The sequence below is a fragment of the Zootoca vivipara genome, chromosome 10, assembly GCF_963506605.1.
Source record: "Zootoca vivipara chromosome 10, rZooViv1.1, whole genome shotgun sequence".
NCBI lineage: Eukaryota > Metazoa > Chordata > Lepidosauria > Squamata > Lacertidae > Zootoca > Zootoca vivipara.
Window position 1 is genome coordinate 31,658,541 of NC_083285.1, and position 26,078 is coordinate 31,684,618.

General features: G+C 40.4%; 1 protein-coding gene across 2 annotated transcripts in view; it reads left to right on the plus strand.

Annotated features, from left to right (window-relative positions):
* Nucleotides 1-26,078, plus strand: part of SYT1 (synaptotagmin 1) — a 333,238-nt gene that overhangs the window by 231,311 nt on the left and 75,849 nt on the right. Inside the window, exons 4-6 of one of the 2 annotated variants that reach the window (XM_035127518.2) lie at nucleotides 6,569-6,753; nucleotides 17,577-17,699; nucleotides 21,040-21,207. In XM_035127518.2, the coding sequence (XP_034983409.1) occupies nucleotides 6,569-6,753; nucleotides 17,577-17,699; nucleotides 21,040-21,207 (476 nt within the window). The remainder of the gene's footprint in view (nucleotides 1-6,568; nucleotides 6,754-17,576; nucleotides 17,700-21,039; nucleotides 21,208-26,078) is intronic. The other variant, XM_035127522.2, reaches the window with a different exon arrangement.

Below are 26,078 nucleotides of genomic sequence, written 5' to 3' on the forward strand. Positions count from 1 at the left end.
GTGACAATCAGGTCCAGCTGGTGCCAGTTGCCTAACCTTGGATGTCCCCAGGGCACTTGCTGTTTTGCCTTGGTAGAGAAGAACGTGTTGGTGATCCAGAGGCTGTGATGTGAGCACAAATCAAGCAGCCTTTATCTGTTCTCGTTCATGCTGCCAACACGAAAGTGACCTATGCTGTTGCCCCATGCATGATCACCCCAACTCTGTCATTGAAATCTCCCAGCAGGAATAGGTGTTCACAGACTGGGACCGTCCTGAAATCCTGGTCTAGTTCTGTGTAGAACTGATCCTTGGTCTGTATATCAGAGCATCTATTGGGAATGTAGGCACTCAGTTTGTTAACTAGATGAGAGGTGGAGGGGAAGCAAGCATTCTGAGCCTTCGGCTGGGGGTTCTATTGCAGTCAGAAGAGAGTTCCTCACTGAGAAGCCTACACTATGAATATGTGGTTCTTCTGGATGCCCTTCTTGCTAGAAAAATGTGTAGTTCTTCTCTTGGAGGCTGCCATTCAAAATGACTCCAGTCTCCTGTAAAGCAGCAATGAAAATGTTGACCGTTTTCAGCTCATGGTCTATGATGGCCACCATCCAGGAGTCATTGACCTGCCACAGTGGGCAAGCCAAGACACATGGTCCTGATGTTCCAGTCTCCTAGGGTTTGCTTCTCCTTTTGTTGTTCGGTCCACTTGTCAAGTGATACTCTGAGCTCCAAGCACCCATTGCAGCACATGGACAGTGGCAAGTCAACTCTTGATTGACTGGACACTGCCCAGCTTAAGGTGGTTGGTAGCTGACCAGTGAGACATTATGATCTCTTCCAAAAACAACACTCATACTTTATGCCTATCAGGTTGAGCTTATCACTCACAATTGTTGTCTTCTGCATTGTTTTTGCTGCATTAACAGCACCGAAGTGATGTCTGCAGGGCACAAGCCAGAGCAATGTTTGTGGACGTTCTGGGCTGCCCACACGACACATCTCTGCTCTCTGGCTCGCTAATGTGGTCCAAATAAAAAGAAAGCAATGCATTTGGCACCAGCTGGGCTGCTGGAATTGTTGGAAGCAGCCATACAATAAGTCATCTGACCATCTTAGGGACTCCACTCCAAAATCGTGTAGGGTTTACTCCTTAGCCTTTTCTTCTCCTGAAGATGTTCTGCAAGGCAATGGAGATTTAGGATCAGAGTTTTCCTTCCATCAGATCATGTCAGTGTTCTCTTTTCTTGTGGTAAGGCAAGCAGAATTTAATGGATTATTTGTGAAATAAAGCACTCAATTCGCTTTGTACAAATAAAATCAATTTTATGTAACACCAAAGAAATGCAGGAAGAAAGAGGGAACAGCTTCACATCCTATCTCATTGATATTTATTACTTTTCTGATAGCCTTATGTATTTTGCATTTTTCTAAAAACTAAATAAAAGAAAAAAGCAGCAAGCAGTTGTTAGTCTATGAAAATTGGTTGTTGTGCTCTAAGGGTGATGCAACTTTGGATTTGATTAGATTCTATTAATGAGATCAAATGATGCTTTTGGTCTCGAGAAGCTAATGCAAACGAAATCTATTTATCACCTTGGCAGTGGTCCTGCAAGGAAGTTAATGACCATTACTGTGCTACTACCAAGCCAATCAGAAATCATGCTTTTTGTGCAGAAAAGCTGAAGCGAGCAATCAATCATTATCATCATCATCATCATAATGCTGTTAAATGGGAGTCTACAAAGGAAAGGAAAGCAACTTGGCCATTAACTTCAAATGCACCCTGGAAATGGGTTTCTTTGTGTGCAGAGCGCCCCTGGTATCATGGTTGCAGCCTAAGAGATCTTTCCAGCATGAAATAGCTAAAAACACCAGGCAAGGGAGACATTCACACTTAGGTGCTTTATTGTGTGTATAGGACAGGGATAGATAGACAGATAGATTAGATAGTTATAGAGATATAATTTATTTCCCAAAAGAATAATAGAACACATTTCTTACATCAGACGTCTAGCTTTTGTGCAGACCAGGACTCATCTAATAGAATTTTCCCCTTGTCTCAGTTGTGTAGGTAAGTATTTCATAGCTTCCATTTTCGATCCAGAGACATACTCAAATCAAAACCTCACTTATAACTCATTCTTTGCTGTAAAGCTTACAAAAGCACTCAACAATAGCAAGGCAATTTAGGAAGTTGCATTGTTCAACACCAGGCATCAAAGTCTTTTGTCATTCTTCTGCTTTGTCAACCTGGTGACCTTCATTCTTCATAGTGATCTGGATTGCAGGATGAGTGAAACCGTACTGGATATAGCTTTTTTTGTTGTTCTTACAAATAATATGCATCAAATTACTTGTTATGATTGTAACTTTGTGTTATTTATTTGTTATATTTGCATCCCACCATTCCATCAAATTCTAATTCTCAAAGTGCAATCCCAATCCTCTTTTCATACTGTTTCCTAGAAGAGGTTAAGGTGTCTATATGAAGCCATTGGAAGTACCAGTAGTTACAGGTAGGTAGCCGTGTTGGTCTGCCATAGTCGGAACAAAATAAAAAAAATTCCTTCCAGTAGCACCTTAGAGACCAACTAAGTTTGTTATTGGTACGAGCTTTTCTTCAGATACCCTTGGGAGTAGTCATTTAAACATTTGGGGTGAGGTCACATGTGATAATAATGTTAAACAAGCAGTTCTTGGGAATTTTATTTTAAAAAGGAACTGCTTCTAGTTCAAGATCATCCAAAAAAGAACTAGTTCCAGTTCCAGTTTGTCCGTTTAGAATACTACCTAGTTCCATTCAAGTTCATCCAGTTCATGTTTAACAGTTCATTAAAAGTTAATAAAAAGTTCATCCTTGGTAAACAAAAAACAGCAATCCACATGGTACAAGCTACTGTGCTGAAGTATACGGTCCAATAGTACATCATGAGCCACAGAAAGACAGAATGAAACCAGATGAAGCTTTCGCCATAATAGAAAATGTTTTCTTTGTTTCATTTGTGCCAACCACACAGCTGTTCAAGGCACAATGTGCCATTCACTTTGCTCCTGTGCCTGTATTTCTCAGTGCAATGTGCTCCTTTTGGATGGTACCGAATATTATTAGCAGGGAAGATACAGGAAATATCTCACATTCCTTCTTTCTGATTATGTGATTAAGTGACTAAGCATCCTTCGTGACACCAGCACCTCCATATCTGCCTAATAAGCCTAAGAACATTATCTCCTTTACTTTCTCGCTTTCTTGATAGAAGTTGGCTTAATAAGACTCCAGGTCTCCTATGGAGTGTGTCATGATGAAACATGAAGATGAACTACAGTCATTCAGAGTTTTACCTCAAAGTGAACTTAATTCACCCAACAATTTTGGGACCCGCTTTCAGGTGTAGTTCAGAGATTATTATTATTTTTTACTAGTTCAATGCTTTGCTAGTGGTACACGTAGAGATGAATTGGCACACATCTGGCTCCTAAGTGATTTGATGCAACATCAACAGTTTCTCTCTCAGGAAAGAAAAGGCATGACAAAAATCAGTGTAGCTTTTCAACAATTTGGCTAGTCAAATATGATTACTGGAATCCAATTTGGGCAAACATGGCTTTTGGCTTTTAATAATGAGGTCAGCAGGTATGGTTTGTAGCCCTCTAATGTATTCTGGGCTGCTGTGCATTTGTGCTGAAGTTAGTTCATCTGCTGGCGTTTGGAGCTTAGATTTAATTCAGAGCTGATATTGCTGTGTAATGTGGAACAAATCATGTAGGCAGTAGCAATTGCAGCTGGCTAAGCCCACACGATTGGTACATTTTTATGTCAGACAGCTTTCTGCCTAAGAAAGATATGCTGTCGTAAGTTTCATAGCATTAATCTCTTGCCAAGCAACTTCCAATTTCTCTTATTTGTATGAGACATTCTTATGGAATTATGCATGCATTTCTCAACACCAGGGAAGAGATTTCAAATGCATATAACACCCACATGCTTATGGAGAATTAAATTCATTGATCGTGGCAGGACTTACTTATAAATCAGCACGAATGGAGTAACTTTATGGTCTAGTTCTGTACATATTTTTCCAATTATGTCAATGCATCTTCTGTCTGCATGACGCAGCAACTTATGGCATATCACAAAAGTTGTATGTGAAAGCATACTGTGGGCAACTGTGTTCACCTCTGGTTATCACAGTTCAAGAAGCATGTGGACAAATAAGTGGAAAGAAAGAATTCAAAGAATTCTGATAAAAGAACTGAAAGGCAATCCTCCGTGATGAGAAAATCAATTAGGTATAATTGGTGTATAGTTTAAAACATTTTTGGTTGAATCCAGAGCAAGGTAGTCACACTTAGCAGAACAATCCTATGTATGTCACTTACCAAGAAGAGGGAGGGAGGGTTGAGGCTCAAGGCCGTCCTTCTTTTGGTATACGGCAGTGACCTGCAGTGGTGGGAAGCTGGGAGAGCAACAGAGCCCGACCTGTTCAATAGGACTTTGTTGAGTTCAATAGGATTTATTCAAAGGTAAGCTTCAATTTCCACTGAGATGATTTCAGTGCTAGTCTTACTCAGAGTAGAGCCATCAAGTTAATGGACATAGAATCATAGAATTGTAGAGTTAGAAGGGAACCTAGTCGAACCCCCTGCAATGCAGCTGTCCCTAACGGGGATTGAACCTACGACCTTGGCGTTATCAGCACCACTCTCTCACAAACTGAGCTATCAAGGCTAGCATAAGTACATGACTAATTTAGGATTAATGTGTCTCCTCTGAGTAGGACTTAGTTGAATACAACTCACTGTGACTAACTTCAATCCTCACAGGCATTAAAGAAACCCACCCCTGCCACTGCTGTTGTTTTCAGGATACAATGAGACTGGCATATTTGGTGGAGTTTAGTAGCAATGGTGTTTTCACCAGAAGCTGGGAAACATTAGGTTTAAGAAAAAATAAATTGGTAAGCCTTCCTTGTCATATGGACTCTTCCAGACTGTGAAAAAATCTGTGAAAAATATATCAACACACCTGACAGCCACAATTTGCATCTACACCAATTTATCCTCCCCCATTTCCTGTGTAGTATTACTGGAACAGTCATCTTGAATTCCCCAAAGATAGGAAAATGGAAGATGGACAGATAACTCGTTTTCCATAAAAGACTTCTCTGTCATCAGATGATAGGAGGGTGGATTCACCAAGAAACAAATGAATGAGAATAAATATACTACATCAAGAACTAGATTTAATCTGATGCAAGGCTGAGCCCCAGAACTTCTTTTCAATTCTAGGATTCAGCCTTAGGCTGTCTGAAGGAAAGACACAGCCAAAGTCCACAATCTTATAGGTATGATGTTTGAACAGGCCTGAATCCCAGGACCTCTTGTGTTAGAAATTAGTGTGGGTGACTGTGCCATCTATTTCCTTTGATACAGCTTCTTGTTATGATTCATTCAGTCCATCTTCATTACTTTAAGCGGTTAATTGTCATTCGTTTTCACTATCTGCTCCATTTTCTTTTTGTAATTCACTGGCACCACCTGTCAGGCTCTATTCACCCTTCCGTTTTGTGAAACATAATCGTAGAGACTTCTGTGTAAGTTGCTTGGCGGAATATATCGCAGATCTGATGGGCTTGGGTACATCTCTGGAAGCCAACACAACTGCTTTTCTTAAATCCTCTTTTACAAGATTTTAATGAAATTTTAATCGCCATATAGAAAAGGTTATTATAGTGATCACACCAAAGTTTAGTTATATAATTGACTTTTTCATCACAGGTTTTGATTCTGATCCTTGCTGAAATCAAATGAATTTTTTTCATCACGGTTGCTGTGTTGTTTTGCATTATAGCAGTGGCTGCCCAGATATCCATTTTGAATGGATAAACTGAATGCTTAGGATTTTCTGATTTATTGAAGTAGACTTGTGCACGTGCGCAAGCACATGTATGTGTTTAGCATTGAAACATGAAGAGCATCGGGAAGATATGAATGCTAACAACATAGATCTCTTTGAATGGGGTAATCATTGCCCTTGGCTAGTGTTCACTGACGACTTTGACCTGCATCTGAGTCACTGTCAAGAAAAGGCAGCAGCAAGTGGAGAAATGTTGTTCATTATATCTGGCTGTGTTGAACACATGCACTTGCTTTCTGAAGCTCTGAATGAGACAAGTACACAGCCAGCTCCTGCTGACTCGAAGCTAGCTTGATTTACCAGGTCATAATGCAAGGTGGGTTAAAGGGGTGATTTTAAAGGCAGAAATGAATAATTCCCTCAACACAACAAGCATAGTTAGAAGCCCAGGAGACTTGGCAAACTATAGAAAGGCAATTGTTTATCCACAGCAGTCTCCTACTGCTTTGTGTAGATAATTCATATTTGTGTTATATAAATTTTATTTGCATGAGGTGAAATATAAAAGAGAAGCATACGAAATCTGGAGTTCTTTTGTTTAGGAGATGCAATTTTTTTTATATATATTTTCTAAAGGCAGACTCTATTTGCTTTACAGTACTCCTTTTCTCTTAATCTTTTGACTAACAGTGTGAAACTTTGTTCTGTGTCTTTGTGTGTGTTTTCTCTTCACAGTGCCACCTTGGGCCTTAATAGCCATAGCCATAGTTGCAATCCTATTAGTCCTTACCTGCTGTTTCTGTCTGTGTAAGAAATGCTTGTTCAAAAAGAAAAACAAGAAGAAGGGCAAGGAAAAGGGAGGAAAGAATGCAATTAACATGAAAGATGTGAAAGATTTAGGCAAGAACTTGAAAGATCAGGTAAAGTATATATCTTGTTCTTGAGCAATGTTTCAATTAAAACCTGAGTTTTAATTGTTTGAATATTAGACCATCAGTGGCCTGACAGCAGTATTGAGTACTGGAAAATGATTAGCCCAGCCCTTGCTAACCTGGGGTCCCCCAGATGCCTTGGAGCATCAGCCCTAAAAGGAGTTCACTCCAGAACATCCGGGGGGGACACTAGGTTCCTAAAGCCCGGGTTAGCATAATTCTTGTATCAAATAACAAGGAAATGCTTTGAAGAATGTTCCACTGGTTTTAATGGAACATATTCTCTAGCAAATTCACATTAGCATGTAGCATTTGTTGGAGTTTGAGGTCTTCAGGATACAACGATAGCTGTCAAGTTCTCCCTTTTTTAAGGGAAATTCCCTTATGCTGAATAGGCTTCCTCACGAGAAAAGGGAAAACTTGACAGCTATGGATACAACGCAGAATCTTTTTTCCCCAGTGCTAAAGCACAGCTCCTGAATATCTAAAATAGAATATTAATGAATGTGCAGTGGTATTCCTAATTAAACAAGATTATTTTCCTACAGCCCAATCAAATGCATGTTGACTCAGAAGTAAGAGCCATTGAATTAAGTGGGGCTTAGTGCCTAGTAAACATGCATTAGGATTACATTGATAGTTCTTGGCACTCTTTGCTGACTCTTAATGTCCACCTAATAGTAAAGAGACAACTCTTGTATGGCCACAGTTATCCACGAAAACACTTTGGTACAATGAATGAGCTATTAATCTTTAGCAAGGGAATTCTCGCCATCTTCATGAAATTACAATTCACAGGAATCTTTGGGGGGAAACCACTGCAATTTTTCCCCAAAAGAAAATATAAGGTGGGTTTGTATGTTTTCCAAATGCTACAGGTTTACTAAGTGTATATTATGTGTCTGTTAAAAGGAAAGAATCTTAACATGTGAAGCAACACTTACATTGCAGAATCTGTTTCAGGAGCGATGTTGATAACCTAGAATTTTAATCTTTCCTGCCATGCCTTTATCGGGACTCCCCTTTTCTTATGCAGAATCAGTTGTTCCTATTCCATATAATAAAATAATAATAATAATAATAATAATAATAATAATAATAATTTATTATTTATACCCCACCCATCTGGCCGGGTTCCCCCAGCCACTCTGGGCGGCTTCCAACAAAATATTAAAATACAGAAATCCATCAAACATTAAAAGCTTCCCTAAACAGGGCTGCCTTGAGATGCCTTCTAAAGGTCTGGTAGTTGATGCCTCGCAAGACGAAATTAATTCGTTCCGCAAGTCGTTTCGTATTGCGAAAATTTTCATCTTGCGAAGTGCTGTTAACCATAGGAAAACCAGAACAAACCAGAACAAAAAAAAAATTTGCAAAAAATTCATCTTGTGAAGCACAGCCATAGAAAAATTTGTCTTGCGAGTCACCAAAAAAATCGCGAACCCCTTTCATCTTGCGAGTTTTTTGTTGCGCGAGGCATTCGTCTTGCGAGGTACCACTGCATATAATGACAGGGCGGATCTTCCAGATCACAGGGAGTGGTTTCTTCTCTCTTTTTTGATGCACTGAATTCTCTGAACTGGAATTCAGTTGGTAAAAATTACTACTCACTCAAATTAGGATTACGTACATTATCTGATGCAAAAGGAAGAAGATATGTGTCATAGCTTGCCTCCAATATTGATATTTATTATAAACAGATATCAAAGTGTTTTTGGGTAAAGGAACTGCCCATAAACAAGACTGTATAGCAGGCATCCCCAAACTTCGGCCCTCCAGATGTTTTGGACTACAGTTCCCATCTTCCCCAACAACTGGCCCTGTTAGCTAGGGATCATGGGAATTGTAGGCCAACACATCTGGAGGGCCGTAGTTTGGGGATGCCTGCTGTATAGGATACGGATAAGTTTCACTCATGGTGGTCTCTGAAGTGGCTGGTTCGTGATTCTGCTTCTTAGAGAGGAAATATTATTCACAGCATATGCAGTGAGAAGATTCACTGGGGTGGGGGTGGGGAAATGTAGACAATTCCATCCAAACCTTCTGTAGGTTGTCCTCCCCTTAATATTTGGGCTAGGACACTGAAGTAATGAAAATTCCTGTTGTGAAGTGGCTTGGGTCTGTTCAAATCATTCTCTACAAAATATAACCTCTTCCACAAAGTTAGCAAAAGGTTGTTCTGAGGGAGAGTTATGGTGGTGGGATAATGAAAGAATAGGGCTGGGGCTGGGGCAGAGGAAGGGGAAGAATGCAATAGAAATTAAAGAAAGGAGGGTGCCTCCTTGTCTACCCCGATATAGTACCGTATAATGCAGTAATGCACTGTTTGTTTTCCAAGCCCCAGTGGTAATAGCCATCAGTGTGAAGCAGAAGGATTTTTATTTTTATTTTAGTGTGAAGCAGAGTTTGGGAAAACTTAGATTGTGTTATACTAGACATTACCTAGAAAAGGAGGGAAAGTTACATTGGATGGATGGTGGCAATTCTATCACTCTTCTAGTTCCTCCCTGACCCTTGCTGGCTAGATTGTGTTGCCACCATCCATTATCTCACAGAATAACTGCAAAACTACCTTGGCATGGCATGGAATAAGTTAAAATTCTAGAATAACTTTAATCAGTGAGTTTCATTCCAAAAGCATGATTTAGCAGAAATTTTAATTTCACTTCAGCAAATGATTTTCTCATTTACATGCTAATTGTGATTTGCTCCTTCTTAATTGCTGAATTTACTATGACAGTTGTGATCAAACCTTTCCACTTGAAGATAGAAATAACTTGAAACTGCTCTACTATAAGATCCGTAGAAAAGTCCCTTTATGCATTGATAATTATACTAATGGTAACAATCTGTCATTTCTTTGTAGGATAAATTGTATGTACATTTTATCTTTTTGTGTGAAATTTGTTCTGTATTATTATGTAATATTTTCCTTGTGATTCTATTATATATTAAGTGTTCTTCATTATATTTGTTCTGGCCTGGATAAATGACCAAAAAAGTGAGAATAGCACTGTTAAAACTTTCAAATATATGAGTATGTTTTAGTATATTCATACAGAATTTGGTAGAAGCCTCTTCCACTGAAGCCAGAAGTCTAAAGTCTGTTGCTAATGCAAGAAATAGGGATTATCCACACTTACATTTCCTCCACACTTCCCACAGTCCATGCTTTAAAACTCTGTGTCCAAATGCTCTTCCCCTTCCCCCCTTGTCTTAAAGTTTAAAAAGAGCAAATGGTAAAACCCCAAATTGCTGTTTCTTGTGCTTCAGTTTCAAAAAAGTGGGTTTTCATGGGGGAAGCTCTGGGGCAAAAGAAAGAGCACTTGGACACGGAACATTAAAGTATGGACCTGTTCCTAGAAAGAGCAGGGCAAAAGGTAAGTGTGGATCCTTAGAGGCAGAAGCAAACTGCTTTCAGTTATTTTACACAATGGGTGCTATCAGTAATTTAAAAGAGAGCTTTAAAAATTGGTATGTAAAGTTGCTGAAGCAGCCTTCAACAACCTGGTACCTTCCAGATGTTTTGGACAACTCCCATGGCTGGGACTGATGGAAGTTCTAGTCCAAAACATCCACCAAGATGGCAAAGGCTGAGATATAGTGTTTAGAAGATATAATTATAGAATTCCCATAAATTCCAGATATGCTCCCCATCACACAATTACCATCATGTGGGGGAGAGGCATGGTTCCTGCTTTTACTTTAACAGAAGCTACAGTTCCATGTTACACAGTTAAATAAGTAGCCTATAATATGAATTGAACTTGGGCTAAAATTACTTAATGCAATGAAATCTGTAGCCATGGTTCAACCCCAGGTAGTAAAGCAAACAGCAGTTTCCTGTGTTTCATAGTATTGCAGAACTCTCACTGGTTTGTTCCAAAATGCAAGCAGGCATTTTCATTTTCTCCGGCATGTGAGGGAGAAAGAGAAGGGAGGTGGGGTACACAAGCTCATTGTTGCTCTTCTAAACTAAAGTTTTCGATTCTAAACCATAATTCTGAACCAGGCTTTATAGTGTTATGCCTGCAGGCATGTAAATTAATAACAACATGTTTTAGAAGTCCCGCATCTCCCAAGGCAAGGTCTCATTAATAAACTCCATGGGCTATATGTTTTCTACCATGTTCCACCAACACATACAGTATCCCACAAAGCTAATAGTGCACATTTGGGTTGATACTAGAAACCTTAACAGTTCAAATTGCGGCAGGGTAAACCCTAAATGTAAGATATTTCAAATATTAGGTGTATTTGTTTCACTTTTCATACAGAATTTAGTTACATTCGCAAAGCTCGAATGCCTCCTGGAACACCAGAAAAGCCCATTTTAAAGTAACTAAACGAAAGCGGCTGGGAGTCAAGGAAAGAGAGGCAGATTCCCGGCCATGCTCGCTTAAATCAGCGAGCCATGCCCCCTTGGAACGTCCGTGTTGGACGCGCCAAGGAAGCGCCACATCTGGGAGCCAGCCAATTGGGCTGGGGGGAATGGCAACCATTTCCCCAGCACGTGAATGCCTCGGGGTGCCCACAACCCCCCCTCCTTCTACGGCGGAAGGGGCTTTACTAAATGTAACTTTTATGCTTTTGTGCACTTACCGTAGAGGGAGCTATTACACTTGCAGCATACACTGGTTCTGCCAGAGAATAACCAACAGCCAGCCATTTAATCCTGCTGAATTTAGCGCTGATTTTGTTGGGAAACAGCGGAGTAGTTTTTTCAGCTCTTTCCAACTTCATGGACGTGTCAACACTTGCTCAGCACTTCTTATTGGGCAAGAGACAATTAGTCTCATTATCCAAATTCCAGATCACTAGAATCATTATTCACAAATTGTTTTCCCCTTTTGTCCATATGCATAAGCTCTCATTGAAATACTATACATGTTTAATTAGAAGTAAGTCCCATTTAATTCACTGGAGCTTAATCTCAGGTAAGTGGATGTAGAATTGCAGCTCTAGCCTGCTTCTGTGATGTATCCTAAGTGGCCAAGTTTAAGTTGATGGTATACACAGATTTATTAACATATATAATTACATGCTCTTCATTTTATGTATATATTCAGAGTAGTAACCTTCATTATCCAAAGCCATAACCTTCATTATCCAAAGGTTCGCATTTGCATCAAGAACACTGTACCAAAAAATAATAATAATGCAATTTTCTAGCCTGGAAGCTCATAATTAAAATAAGAGGGGCTGCAAGGCCCATGTGAGCAAACAGATGGATCTGGATAGCTACTTAGTTTGATTGTTGATAGACCTTCAACTTTTTTCATAATCCTCTCTGGCCAAGGAACCACCATTACGTCCTGACCTCTCTCGCTGCGACATGCTGAGGTGTTCACGTCTTACCTGACAGTCCAGGAGAGAGCTCAGTGCAGACCAGCATTTGCACTCTGCAGCAAGAGTAGGCTTCTCAGGACGCAGAGCAGCCTGCAAAATGTCAAACCGCATTGTGCTCTATGTGCCATTTTAGGTCTCACATGAGCATGTGAACATGCTGTATTGTTTTAATATTCAATTGGGAGCCACCCAGAGTGGCTGGGGAGACTCAGCCAGATGGGCGGGGTATAAATAATAAATAAATTATTATTACTATTATTATTACTATTATTATTATTATATGGGGGTGTGGCAGCAGAACAACAGACAGCACAAGCAGTTACTGCAGCTCCAAGAACTGCTATGACAATGACCTTATTCAAAAGGACCCATTTAATAATCTCCTTCCTCCCCAATTTTCTGCAATGACCACAAACACCTAGTCCTTATAGTTAGAGACATCCATTATCCTGAATTCATATTTTACCTTTTCTTACTCTTCTTCACTAATCCATGTTATCTGATCTAGTCAGGACTGGCCTAAGACATTTTCCTTTTTGTGGCAGAGCAGCAAATATCTGTACCTACCCTCCACCCCACTGCCCACCTGTCAAGGGGTGCATAGTACCCAAGGTTGGTCAACACATTTTGGCAGCTGAGGTAGAAAATCCCACAAGCGCCTCCCAATATCTATGACAGTCATAGCTGCCAAGTTCTCCTCCTTTTTAAGGGAAATCCCCTTATGCTGAATAGGTTTGCTCGCAAGAAAAGGGAAAACTTGGCAGCTATGATGACAGTGAAAAACACAGTAACTACACACTAAATAACCAATAGCTTGCTGCCCCTTTGTGACACTCAAAATCAGCTGCCTGAGACAGCAGCCTTGCTCTACTAATTGGTAGGACCGGCCCTTATTGAATAGCTTTGCCCTCTTTTCCCTTTCCTGCCTTCACTTGTTCTCATTCCACTTCCTTTTACTAGCTCAGCCTTTCCTTCTCTTCCCAGGAACCAAGTTCATCTCCGCTAAATTTATTCTGCCAGGAAATCATTCCTATTCTTATAGGTCAGAAGTAGCCAGCAAGGTGCCTTCCAGATCCTGTTGGACTGCAACTCCCATCATCCTTGATGTATAGTCATGCTAGTAGGGACTGATGGGCCTTGTAGTCCAAAAACTGTTAGAGAGAACCATGTTGGATGTTCCTGCTATAGATTCCCCTTTACAGCATATGGAGCCAATTAATCTTCCAGCTATTCACAGACCCCTGACGGCTCACCATTATCCTGTCTGCATTACCTCTCTAACCAAGAGCATATCACTTGCGTTTTACAGAATGTCTTGCACATTGTTAATGTTAAAGAAATCATGCTAATTTTAAAGAAATAAATACATGTATTGGACAAGTTTGGTTTTTTTTTTTAAAAAAAAGAGATGAACACAGGCAGAAAGTGCTCTTACCTTGTAACAATAGTTGCAGTTGTAGTCTCAGTTCAAGAGCTAGGGTCCTTGACAACTGTCTTAATTAAAATCAGCGAGGCTTCTTCGTAAATGTATTTAGGATCAAAATGTAAGCTTTTGTACTTCCAAGGATTCTGGTGTAAGTGGTTTGTGGTCTGCAAACACCGTAATCCTATATATGTTTATTCAGGAGCAAGTCCCTCTTTGTCCAATAGGGATCACTCCTATTTATGTGCATAGGATTATAGCCTGAGGATGCAGTTCTGTACATTTTTACTTGGAAGTAAGTCCCTGTGTGTTTTGAAGGGTTTACTCCTGGGTAAGAATGCGTAGGACTGTAACCTAAAACTTTATGTGCATAGAAAATATTATCAGTATCTAGCGGAATAACTGCTTAAGTAAAGGGTCGATGATCATAGTTCAGTCACAGCACAATCCTAAGCATGTTTACTCAGAAGTAAGTCCTGTTGAATTCAATGGAACTTACTCCCAGGTAAATTGTGCATAGGATTGCAGTCTGAATTATGTAAAGGTGTTGAACAGCAAATGTACAATCTATGTAAATGGTCATTTCTCCAGGGTTTGACTAATGTTTTTGTGTGTGGATGTTTTAATTTTTATTTCTTCCTTCTATGTCCTCCTTATCTATGTTGTGTCTCATGACTGTTCTGGATTGTCACTTGCGGTAGGTTTATTTTGCTCTTTGGACACACCTAGTCTAAAGCTCTGATATATTTAGTCTCCTGACAGCTCTGCCTCCTCAGCTGAGATTTATACATAGCTTTGACACACATCAAGAGGCTGAACCAAATTGATTTCTTTCTTTTGGAGGATTATATTTCAAACCCCACCCTCAATTTTCTATATATACTAAGCCTGAAGGTATTAGAAAGCTCAAGTTTTGATATGCACAGAAAATAATGTACATATCTTTCTTTCATTTTTGCATAAAATCAGAGTTACCAAAACTGCTCAACATAAGAAAAAAAATTGTTTCCTATTGGCTTTAAAAAGATCACAATCTTATTCAATTACAGTGTGCTTCATATCTTGTGCTGTTGGTTTTTTTATCGCATTTGCTTTATTAGACAGCATTTCTCTGCCTTTTTAACTAGAAGTAAGCCTCACTGAACTCATTGTGGTTTACCTCTGAGTAAGCATTAGTAGGATTGCATGGGCAGTTCCTCTGCAACCCCGAACTGCATTAAACTGACTTCTGGAAATATGTTGGTGCATCTGGGAAAATATTTGGTCCATTATTTCTTGAAGCATCTTCCTATCACAACTTTCACTGCTGCAATTTATCAGTCTGCAGCAATCCTCCTGTGTCTCCTTATAATTTTCTGCTGCTATTTCCTCCACCCCATGTAAGAAGAGTGGGAAGGGGTGAACATTCAACCCAAGAAACACTCTAATAAGTTCTGATTTAATGACTCTGAATTTAATGTATTGGTACAGCAAAATCCTTGCTGAAGCTCAGCCTTTGGGAAAGGAGTCGACTTAATTATATCAGTGATGAACAGTGACACTGAAAAATTATCAAAAATTTAGTCCCATTTCTTGAAGAATAATTGCAGCAATGGTCTCGATCTTTTATTAGGTCACAAAGTGTTAGAGGAGAGGGAGATGTAATATCTCAGCCATTAAAATTACATCAGGCCGAAATGTTCTCACTTGCTAGATACTTTGATTTTACAGAAAATATGTCTCTTGATTAGATCAGGACATTGGGACTTGGCACCGTTTATGCCACTGTGATAGTATGTTGCTGAGTTTTCTTCCTGGTGCTTTTCACTTGCCAGGGAGGAAAATATTTGCCAGCTGCACTGCTACTTACAAGGATATGGCTGCAAACTTCTAGCATAACTGTTATAACATCAGCTGAAGCTACTGTCCAATCCTTCTGCTTGATGCAGGAAGGCTACAATCAATATGCAACACAGTACTTGGAGTCAAGCTATGTTGGCATGTTCATTTATTACTTTCTTCCAGACATGGTTTTACCTGTGCCACGGAGAGGGATCTTGTGACTCTCTAAATGTTATTGGACTTCAACTCCCATCATCCCTCACCAGTGCTTTTTTTCTTTAAAAAATGTTTAGAGGGACTCTCCTTTTGACTCAAGAAAATCACCATTTTAGAGTTGAAATAAGGAAAAATAAGTTGCAGATTAATTTGACCTCCAGTCACTTTCTAGGAGGCAGAGGGGTGAGGCAGCATCCAGGTTGGCACAGTGCAAATGCAACTAGGGGAATAACATAATGTGTTTGCACCACACTGACCTCGCTGCCACATCACCCCTCCCTCTTTACGTGATGTTAGGCAGCAGCAACAAGACAACCAACCAGACGTTGGATGAGTCAAATGAATACAGCCACCCCAGCATGCTGCATGCTTCTGCCAACATGAATTAATCTACCTTTTTCCTTGGTATAATTCATTTAGCAAGTGCGGGATATCTGATCTTTGGCCTTAGAATAATTATATATATGAAAGCAAACTGAGTTGGGCTCTTATTTATTTATATGGGAATGGGATAGTTTATATCCCATCTCTCCAAACTTTGGGATATATGCTCTACCTTTCCAAAGTTTTAATCTCATTTTCTAATAGGAAAAGGTAAGGGCATAATTTTGTGATTGGATTGAATTCTCAAATTGCAGTTACAAGATGGTGCTAATTCATTGCTGCTGTGCACTGTGCTGTAAGTAATTTCCATGGTGGCACAGCAGACAAGTGCATTTGTTTAATATGATCATGCAACTGATGGTTCAGTTCCTACCCAAAGAAAACACTTAACTTGTTTTGAATGAAACGTTACATGCTGAGATGCTCACTCCAACTAAAGTTAGCCATGACTAAGGCAGGCTGACATCCTATAATGACTTATATGAGGGTAACTCCCATCAAAGTTAAATGGAGGAGAGTGTGCTGCAATTCATTTTACTTTTGTCAAAGGTGGTCCTGCATCACAGTCCTAACTATGTCTACTCAGAGGTAAGTTCATCTAATTGATAGGGTTTCCCAGATAAGCATTGTACAATTGCCAACTGAATTGATTAGGGCTTTATGATGCAAACCTGTGCACACTCGCCTCAGAATAAAACACATTGAACTCAGTGAGGCTTGCTCCTCAGTAGGCACACATAGGATGCTCTTCTGGAATTGTATATGATGCAAACTTGGGCTTTCTAATATCAAACAAATTAATGCTTTCAGTTTGTTATTTTCTCTGTTGGTAAACACTGCTGCTACCTTTTAAAACAACTGTGTTGGCTGTGTTGGCTGTTTTGGCCAACAAATTTGTCCATAATTGTGTTAACATCAATGTACGGTATATTTAAATCAAGTTGGTTCAGCCTGGCTTTAAACTGAGAACAGTTGAAAAGAAAAAGAGAACGAAAAGGGTCTTCTTTTCTGTGACCGTGCATTTGCTAATGGCATAGTGATATCTTTGCTTCCATAAGCATCATGAGCAGAGAGAAAAAATTGAAATGTTTGTGCATCTCATTTTATGAAGAAGTCACATAGCAACATTTAAAATAGCAGTAATTCTACAGAAGCACTTTGCTTTACTGCAAATAATTCACAGCATGCACAACTGTTTTAAATTGAATGACTGTGCAACCTTGCCTCTTTAATAGCATGTTTATCCACACTTGCCTCTGGACAAAGCAATTTGATTCAATAAAAGATTTTGCAAAAAAATAAAAATGAAACAACACATTGACATTCTCTTTGTGTTTCAGGCTTTGAAACAATTGTTGCTTGCAATACCCTCAAAAGACACTTTCCTCCCCCTTTTTCCATTGCTTCCTTGCTGCTTGCTGACGATGATATTTCTCTTGTGCAACGAAAGTAGTCTGAATATATATATGTCAACAGCATATATGACTTCGTGCCATCCTGCTTGCTTTTAATGGCTTTCGCTATAAGGGTTGAGTGCAACTGCCTGCTTTTCAGGGCTTCGCTTGGAAAGTACAGTAGCCATATTAATTACTACTGTTGTTGCCCCTGTTTTTTGCAGGCCTTAAAGGATGACGATGCTGAAACAGGGCTGACAGATGGAGAAGAAAAAGAAGAAGCAAAAGAGGAGGAAAAATTAGGGAAAATTCAGTATTCCTTGGATTACGACTTTCAGAACAATCAGGTTTGAAATAAGTGTGATCAGAGTGTGTTGTGTGAGTCGGGGGGGGGAGAGTAATGCATTTCTCCCACAGGTGCACCCCAGATCTATTTCCCGGGGGGAGGGGCAAACTCTGTTCTACACCAAAGTCTCTTCTACTCAAAGGCAAACACAATTGGATAAGAATATATCTATATCTTTACACATACACATGTTCTCATTTTACTCATAATTTTAAATGGTGTTGTGGAAATGCTGCTGCAGGCATTTACTTTCCACAGGCATTCTAAACCCCTGTTCCCCTCACAGACCCACAATTTCCATCCACGGGATTCTGTGTGGGGAGCCATGACTGTTAAAGTGGTGTCCTTGTGCTTTAAATGCACGGTGGGGATCTGACCTAAGAGAAAGAATTGCCTACTGTAGGGAGATAACTACTCTTATTTTCTGTTTGTCCCTGCTATGAGTGTGTCACATCAACATACTAACTCAGTAAATTCATGATGGGAGTTCCCCTTTGACACTTTTGGCACCTAAGGAAGACATACAGTGTAAAGCCAGCACCGATCCCTGGTGTGTCTTCAATCTTTCTGCCTCAACAGTAAAACTTTATTTAATATTCTACGTACCTTTTCAAGTAACTCCCACATCGTTCATTGTCCTTCAAAGAGCAGCATAAAAGAAATCACCAGTCAAAGAATAAAGAGGTACACACAAACACACACAGAGACTTGAAAGAGCAAACACACATACAAAAGTATCCTGTGTTTTAGATCTCTAGTGGACCACTCTGCAGCACTAAGAGCTCTTGAAATCAGTGTGGAACTTTTAAATCTTCAAAGAATAGTGGATGTTAAGCAGGCGAGGGACTAGAGAAGCTGAAATCTTTTGTAAGAAATAGATAAAACCTTCCTCAGAAGATGAACAAAAGTTGTCCTGGATTTTATTAAAAAGAATGCTATTTTGACTCTAGAACATTGGCTTGGTGATTCCCCCCCCCCAAAAAAGATTAATTTTTTGCCAGTAGATCTTTGGTAGCGCTCCAAGTATAACTAAGGTGCTCACTAGCATTTATTTACGGTTTCATAATTTCTTCTGCTGCCATTGTTCAGAAATTATATTCCCCTGTTGGGCTCTTAACAATTTTCATGGGATGGATGAGAAAAAGCAAGAACACAAAGATCCATGGCCAGGAAATCCAATTACTACTCATTGTTGGGAAATTGGAACAAGATCACCAAAATACTCCCTGGAGCATCATGACTCCATTCTAGAGAGAATTATTTTCTTTTTTAAAAAATTGAATTACATTCCCTTTTGGCTAGCTCAATGTCGCAGGCAGGCAAACTGATCTTGTGGCTCCTGGGTGGCTAATGTGGTATAATATATTCCTGATACTAGACTCAACCAGCAAACACAAAACACAATCAACATAGAAACAAAAGCCTGACACTGACAGGCAAGCCCATATTCCTCTGGTGTGACTCTCAGGGCCATAGCTCAGTGGAAGAGCAGTTTCTTCATATGCAGAAAGGCTGGTGTTAAGTCCCCAGCATCTCCTAGTAAGCCTGACAGAGGCCCCTGCCCAAAACTCTGGAGTGTCACTGCCAATTAAAACTATAGACAGTACATAGCCAGATGGACCAATAGTCTTGACTCAGTATGAGGCAGCTTCCTGTGTACCTGTGTTCAAACCAGTTGCTCATTTACATTGCACTTGCAGTACCCATGCAGGTAAGCCTTCAGTCAGCCTGCGGTACTTACTGAGTGATCCCATGAAGTCACTTTATATCCCATTTATAAATGGAACACAACTGGGCAGGCAAAAAAGAGACCATACTGTACTGCAATGTGCTCTACGTGGGGCTACCTTTGAAGGTGACCCAGAAACTACAACTAATCCAGAATGCGGCAGCTAGACTGGTGACTGGGAGCGGCCGCCGAGACCACATAACACCGGTCTTGAAAGATCTACATTGTCTCCCAGTACATTTCCGAGCACAGTTCAAAGTGTTGGTGCTGACCTAAATGGCCTCGGTCCAGTATACATGAAGGAGCATCTCCACCCCCATCGTTCTGCCCGGACACTGAGGTCCAGTACCGAGGGCCTCCTGGCAGTTCCCTCGTTGCGAGAAGCCAAGTTGCGGGGAACCAGGCAGAGGGCCTTCTCGGTGGTGGCGCCCGCCCTGTGGAACGCCCTCCCATCAGATGTCAAAGAGAAAAACAGCTACCAGATTTTTAGAAGACATCTGAAGGCAGCCCTGTTTAGGGAGGCTTTTAATGTTTAATAGATTATTTTATTTCATTTTTCTGTTGTAAGCCGACCAGAGTGGCTGGGAAAATCTAGCCAGATGGGCAGGGTATAAATAATAAATTATTATTATTATTATTATTATTATTATTATTATTATTATTATTTTGCCTTCCTTTGTGGAGAGCACCAGAATTGAGTGGAGAAAAGGACAGCAGCCAACTACTATAGCTACATAGTCCAGGGTTCTGGGAAGGGTCGCAGCTCACTGGTGGAGCACCCCAGGTTCAATCTATGGCATCTCCAGATAGGTCTAAGTATGCCTGAAATCCCGGGGAGCTGCTGATAGGCAGTGTAGAAAATACTGACCTGGATGGACCAGTAGTCTAACTTAATATAAGGCAGATCCATGTTCCTGTGCCAGAGAGTTTTAATCCCACAGATGCATGAAACAAGAACCATCTTTTGCCATCCAGGAGCCCACATGTTTCATGCTGAACCATGGTTTGGTTTTAGCGTTAACTTATATAGCGGGTGAGTGTAAGATACATAGTTAATCATCTGGTAAAGAATCCTTCCCTTTTACGTATATAAATTTAACTCTTAGTAATTATGTATTGTAAGATTATTTAACAATACATTTTAAATTGCAGAGTCCTTTAAAAAAAAAGGCCCCAGTAAAATAACCTGTTAGGGAGCTATTTGATAGTGGCATTGCCAAATAAAATGTAAAAATCCATATATAGCTCTAATCAGCAGCAGTTTAAATGCCTCTTGTCTGCTTAAAAACAGCTTCTTGAAGTCTGAGGCTGCTGTAATTGGGGTTTGGATGTTGTTGTTTTTTAAAGAATCATGCACCTTTTTTCAAATCTGCATTTCTTAGAATGCTTTGTGCTTTTTAAAAGGAGAACTCTGTGTGTGTGTGTGTGTGTGTGTGTGTGTGTGTGTGTGTCTGCGGGCGCAGCATGTAACTGTGTGCAACCATATTGTTGTGTACATGTATTTATAGAGAGAGACATCAAGAGAAAAGGCACTTGCAAGCTCTTTGGTAAATGCTTGCTGAATATTCTGCTCTGCTGATTCTTTCTCACTTGCTTCTCCCTCTGCTTTCAGCTTTTGGTTGGGATTATTCAGGCTGCAGAACTGCCTGCTTTAGATATGGGTGGTACATCTGATCCCTACGTGAAGGTTTTCCTGCTTCCTGATAAGAAGAAGAAATATGAAACAAAAGTTCACAGGAAAACTCTTAACCCTGTCTTCAATGAGTCATTTACATTCAAGGTATTCTTTTGATAATTACATGGCACCCTTTCCTTTGTTTGCTATGTATACTAAAGGTTAATCTCTTTCCCAGTCACAGAATTGCTTATGTCCTGGTTAATTGGTGACCCACGGCAACAATGGCCTTTTCTCTTTTGGAGCCATTCCAGTGATTGCCCTGCAGTGAAAAATGTAAAGGACAAAGGATTATTACCAGGAGAATAATTCAACTGTAGCCTCAGAGCTCTGCTGTTTTGCATCTTTTCATGAATCTGACCTTGAGTCTGGCTGAAACTCCCTGTGAGGAAGGGAACTTTAGCATGGACTCTTTAGATTTCCTGGAAAGCTGCCTTTGCTAAAGAGCCAAAGCCCATTCCAGAGGGTGGGAGGTATCTGCCATGAATGAGATGGGATGAAATGCTGCTGCAGACCACCATTGATGAGCAAAATGAAAAGCTGTGTGGCTTATCCACTTGGAAACAGTGCTAGGACACCAGTGCTAAGAGGCCTCTATTTTTCACTATCTATGATCTAGCAAAAATTAGTTGGTCACCTAATAATGACAATTCCTGATTGTATATTTTAGATTTTTTTTCTTATGAACCAACAACATCCTCCTTTAAAATAATATATCATGAAGTGCTGGTGGAAAGCACAACCTCCCACACTGTATTGGAGGATCTGGCAACCTTCTGGGATTTATAGGGGGCTGTGGAGGGAAGAGAAAAATTGCTTTTAAACTCTTGTGCCCGCAAGGTCCCCCACCAGTTTGGAGACACTGCTAATTTTTTCCACTCTCATAGGAGCACATTTTCCCTATTGCTTTACTATTACTAATAACAGTACTTGGCAGTGTTCAAAACACTCCACAGGCACTACCCTAAAGCCTAAAGCAGGCATCCCCAAACTGCGGCCCTCCAGATGTTTTGGCCTACAACTCCCATGATCCCTAGCTAACTGGACCAGTAGTCAGGGATGATGGGAATTGTAGTCCAAAACATCTGGAGGGCCAAAGTTTGGGGATGCCTTGCCTAAAGTTATTCAGTGAGTTCATGGTACAGATGAGAGACAAAGAAAGGGCTTCCTCATTCTCTCAGCCTCCACACAGATCACTCTCTTAAGTTTCTACCCTAATCTTTGCAGAAAATGGGTAGCCCTCTGTGCCTTTGAAGCTTTAAATTGGACATTTTCTAGACAGGCTGATAGCTGAGACTTTGACACAACTGGGGGAAGAAGTCAAGAAACATGCATGTCTAAACTGTCGAGACCATATAACACGGGTCCTGAAAGACCTACATTGGCTCCCAGTACGTTTTCAAGCGCAAATCAAAGTGTTGGTGCTGGCCTTTAAAGCGCTAAACAGCATTGGCCCAGTATACGTGAAGGAGCATCTCCACCGCCATCGTTCAGTCCGGACACTGAGGTCCAGCTTCGAAGGCCTTCTGGCACTTCCAATTCCCTCACTGCGAGAAGTGAAGTTATAGGGAACAAGACAGAGGGCCCTCTCGGTAGTAGCGCCTGCCCTGTGGAACTCCCTCCCACTAGATGTCAAGGAAATAAACAACTATCTGATTTTTAGAAGACATCTGAAGACAGCCCTGTTTAGGGAAGTTTTATTCTATTTTTAATGTTCTGTTGAAAGCCACCCAGAGTGGCTGGGGAAAACCCACCCAGATGGGCGGGGCAGAAATAATAAATTCTTATTCTTATTCATGTTTCAGTAGGATCAGAGAACAATTATATGCATGTTTATTCATAAATTGGTCCTGCTGTGTTCAGTGGGGCTTACTTCCTAGTGAAGTTGTTTGGGATTGCAGAACAAAACGAAAAGAAGAACAGAATGAAAAATTGAGTATGGAACACATCCAGTTTCTTTGAGTGGGGGAGGGACACTGTAACGGAAGCTTGGCTCTCTCTTTCCTCTGATCCTTTCACCTAAAGGAATTATCTTGTCATTATGGCATGTTCATTCAAACACCTAAACATGAGTGGAGATGGAGAGAGGAAGTCAGACACATATTAGAATGCTGTGCAATGCTGTCCAAAAAATTCAGAACCAAACTCAGAACCAAGTTTCCAGCAATATAACAACAGCAAAGCTGAACATCCTTTGAAGGGTTTTCATCTTAAATGTCCACTGCACTTCAATCGCTATAGGCCTTTCCCTTGGTATACTTAGTCTTATAATGACAGCTCCAGTTTGAAAGCAGGGACAATAAGAGATTGAGGCTATGTAATCACTCAACAAGAAAGACATCCCTAGAGGCCTCTGACACTACTGCAGACATAAGCCGTTTTCTCTTGAAGATGTTCATAAAAACAATCCATTTTTTCCCATTTGTGTGGGGAGGGAGAAGAAACTCTTTTTACTGAGTTTTTCCTTTGAGTTTATTTAAAATGAAGCAAAACCGTTACTTTTAAGATTCAGGTGCCCAAAGCAAAAGGCAGGGGTTAACATCTCCAATGGCCTGTGCACACATTATGCTCAGCCCAAACCAAAAGAGGCTACCAGAGATGAGCCTGTGACCAATTTGCTCCTGTCTAGTCATTCTATTGCAGTGCTAAGCCAAGGCATAGTTTGGTTTAGCATCTTGTCAAAAACCTGGACTCATGGTTTAGCTCTCCTGGACAAGCCACAAGCCATATATCATGAGACAAACCATAGTTGCAGGCCATAGTTAGTTTGGGGGAAGCTAATCTGTGAGCCTGGGTTCTATGCCTTAGCATAGTGCAATGCAGCAGCAGAGTGATCCAGGAGAAGCAGAGCAGCTGTGATCTCCTTTCCAGGAGTCCGCATGCTCACACATTCATATTGAGCCATGGTTTGGTCTAGTGTTATGGGCAAACCAAAGTGTTATGGCCTAAGAGAAGAGATAAAATAAACTGAATCAGTCAAGGCACGTACTGATCGCCACACAATTTTCACAGTTCACCAAACAATGCAGTATTCTTACAGTAGCTCCATTTTACTGAATAAAGATCTCAATGGATTAAATCCATTTATATTTTGGGTGCTCATACAGGAACTCATACAGGAGTCTGTGCTTTGTCCAGCCATGGACATACAGAGACCATTCCCACATATACAAGATATTAAGACTGCAATCCTCTATAGACCGTGCCATGTTGTGAAAATCCAGACACAAAAGTTGTTGAGCAAAGTTGCTGAGCTTTTTTGGCAAAATTGCAAACACAAAAAAAGAGTATTTTTAAAGGCAAAAAATGACACTGCTGACATGGGTTGCATATGGGTTGCCATATGTCCAGATTTTCCCAAACATTTTTTAGCAATTTCTGCCCAGACACTGCTTCCGACTGCAATATTCCAGCTATTTCCAGAGAATTCCGGCCATATGGCAACACTGCTTAATGATACATACTTAGGATTGCACTGTAAGCAACCCCTAGTCTTACTGATGTTCTGTGGAGCTTTGGATCATGCCCACCCATCTTGAACATTCATATTTCGTTAACCCAGGAATGTCCATTAATATTTATCACGTTCCATGTCATGGCTAATTTGTTCAGGGGTGGAGCACCATAAAACGTATCTTGTTGTCATCTTCTAGCAAGCAATTATGACAATTGTCACTGTGTGCATAATAGAAGCACAAATTCTGTGCCAGATCTCTTTAGTCTTCTGCATTAGCTATTACAGAAGTAGCCATGTAGTATTTGGGCCACTCATACATTTCTCCTGAGTCACAAATAGGAATTCCTTTTTGCTCTTATCTCCTTAAAGCATTTAAAAAAATAAAAAGTGATTCATCAGCTTCTCAGATGATAGAGCTGCTTTTAATTAATACATTTATGATCATACATATTAAAAGCTGGAGTACTAAAAGGAATTTCACCCCTGGGTTTATATCTTGACTTAGAGTGCCAGGAGAATGTGCTTCTTTTTGAACCATCAGCATCTGAAAAGTGAAGTGCAATTCAGAATAAAGTGTTCAGCCAGGAGGGAACCTTCAAACACTTCTGTGATGCCTCTGGAGGCCGAAGCTTTCTATATCTGCAGCCTGTGTGATTTCTGGCCTGCTGTCATAGGTCATCAAAGTAAAAAATCAACCCCAAGAGTTCTGTGCCTATGTTAATCACATGCATTGTGTCGAACGCACAGAAGGGCTTCATGAGCACCCACCTGAGTCCCTGGATAAAAAAAGGCAGGTGGCAGTACAGGTGAAACTCACCCACATCAATGCTGTAGTCATAATTGATGGTCATTGCAATAATATTGCAGGACTCCCATTTGGCCATATGGTTGATAATTAGATTGGCTTTACTGAGCAACCCTATACATAATTTAAAAAATCCTTCCAGTAGCACCTTAGAGACCAACTAAGTTTGTCATAGATATGAGCTTTCGTGTATGAAGAAGCGTGCATGCACATGAAAGGTCATACTTATGACAAACTTAGTTGGTCTCTAAGGTGCTACTGGAAGGATTTTTTTAATTTTGTTTTGACTACATCAGACCAGCACGGCTACCCACCTGTAACCAACCCTATACATGTCTACTAAGAAGTAAGCCCTACTGAGTTCTGCAGGTCTTATTTCCAGGATTGCAGCATAAATTGTAATATTGTGAACAAATACAATATGGTGGCTGGCAGTGGTAAAAGCAAAAATTATTTGTGTTAGCAGATCTGCAAAATTATTATCATGCAAGTGGGACCTGTAACAGACAGTTGAAGTGCGGAGTGCTTCTGTTTAGGTCCCACCCACTGCATTCAAACCCCACATCAAAAACTGTCTGTGTTCTGGTTGAGTTCTCACCAGACTGTTTTGGGGGTTGTTTAGTTAAGTTTCTTCCTAATACTCTGGCACTTCTGCGTACTTTGAGGTTCTTCTGAGCATGTCTATATCTCACACTTGTGAGTGTATGGTGCCAG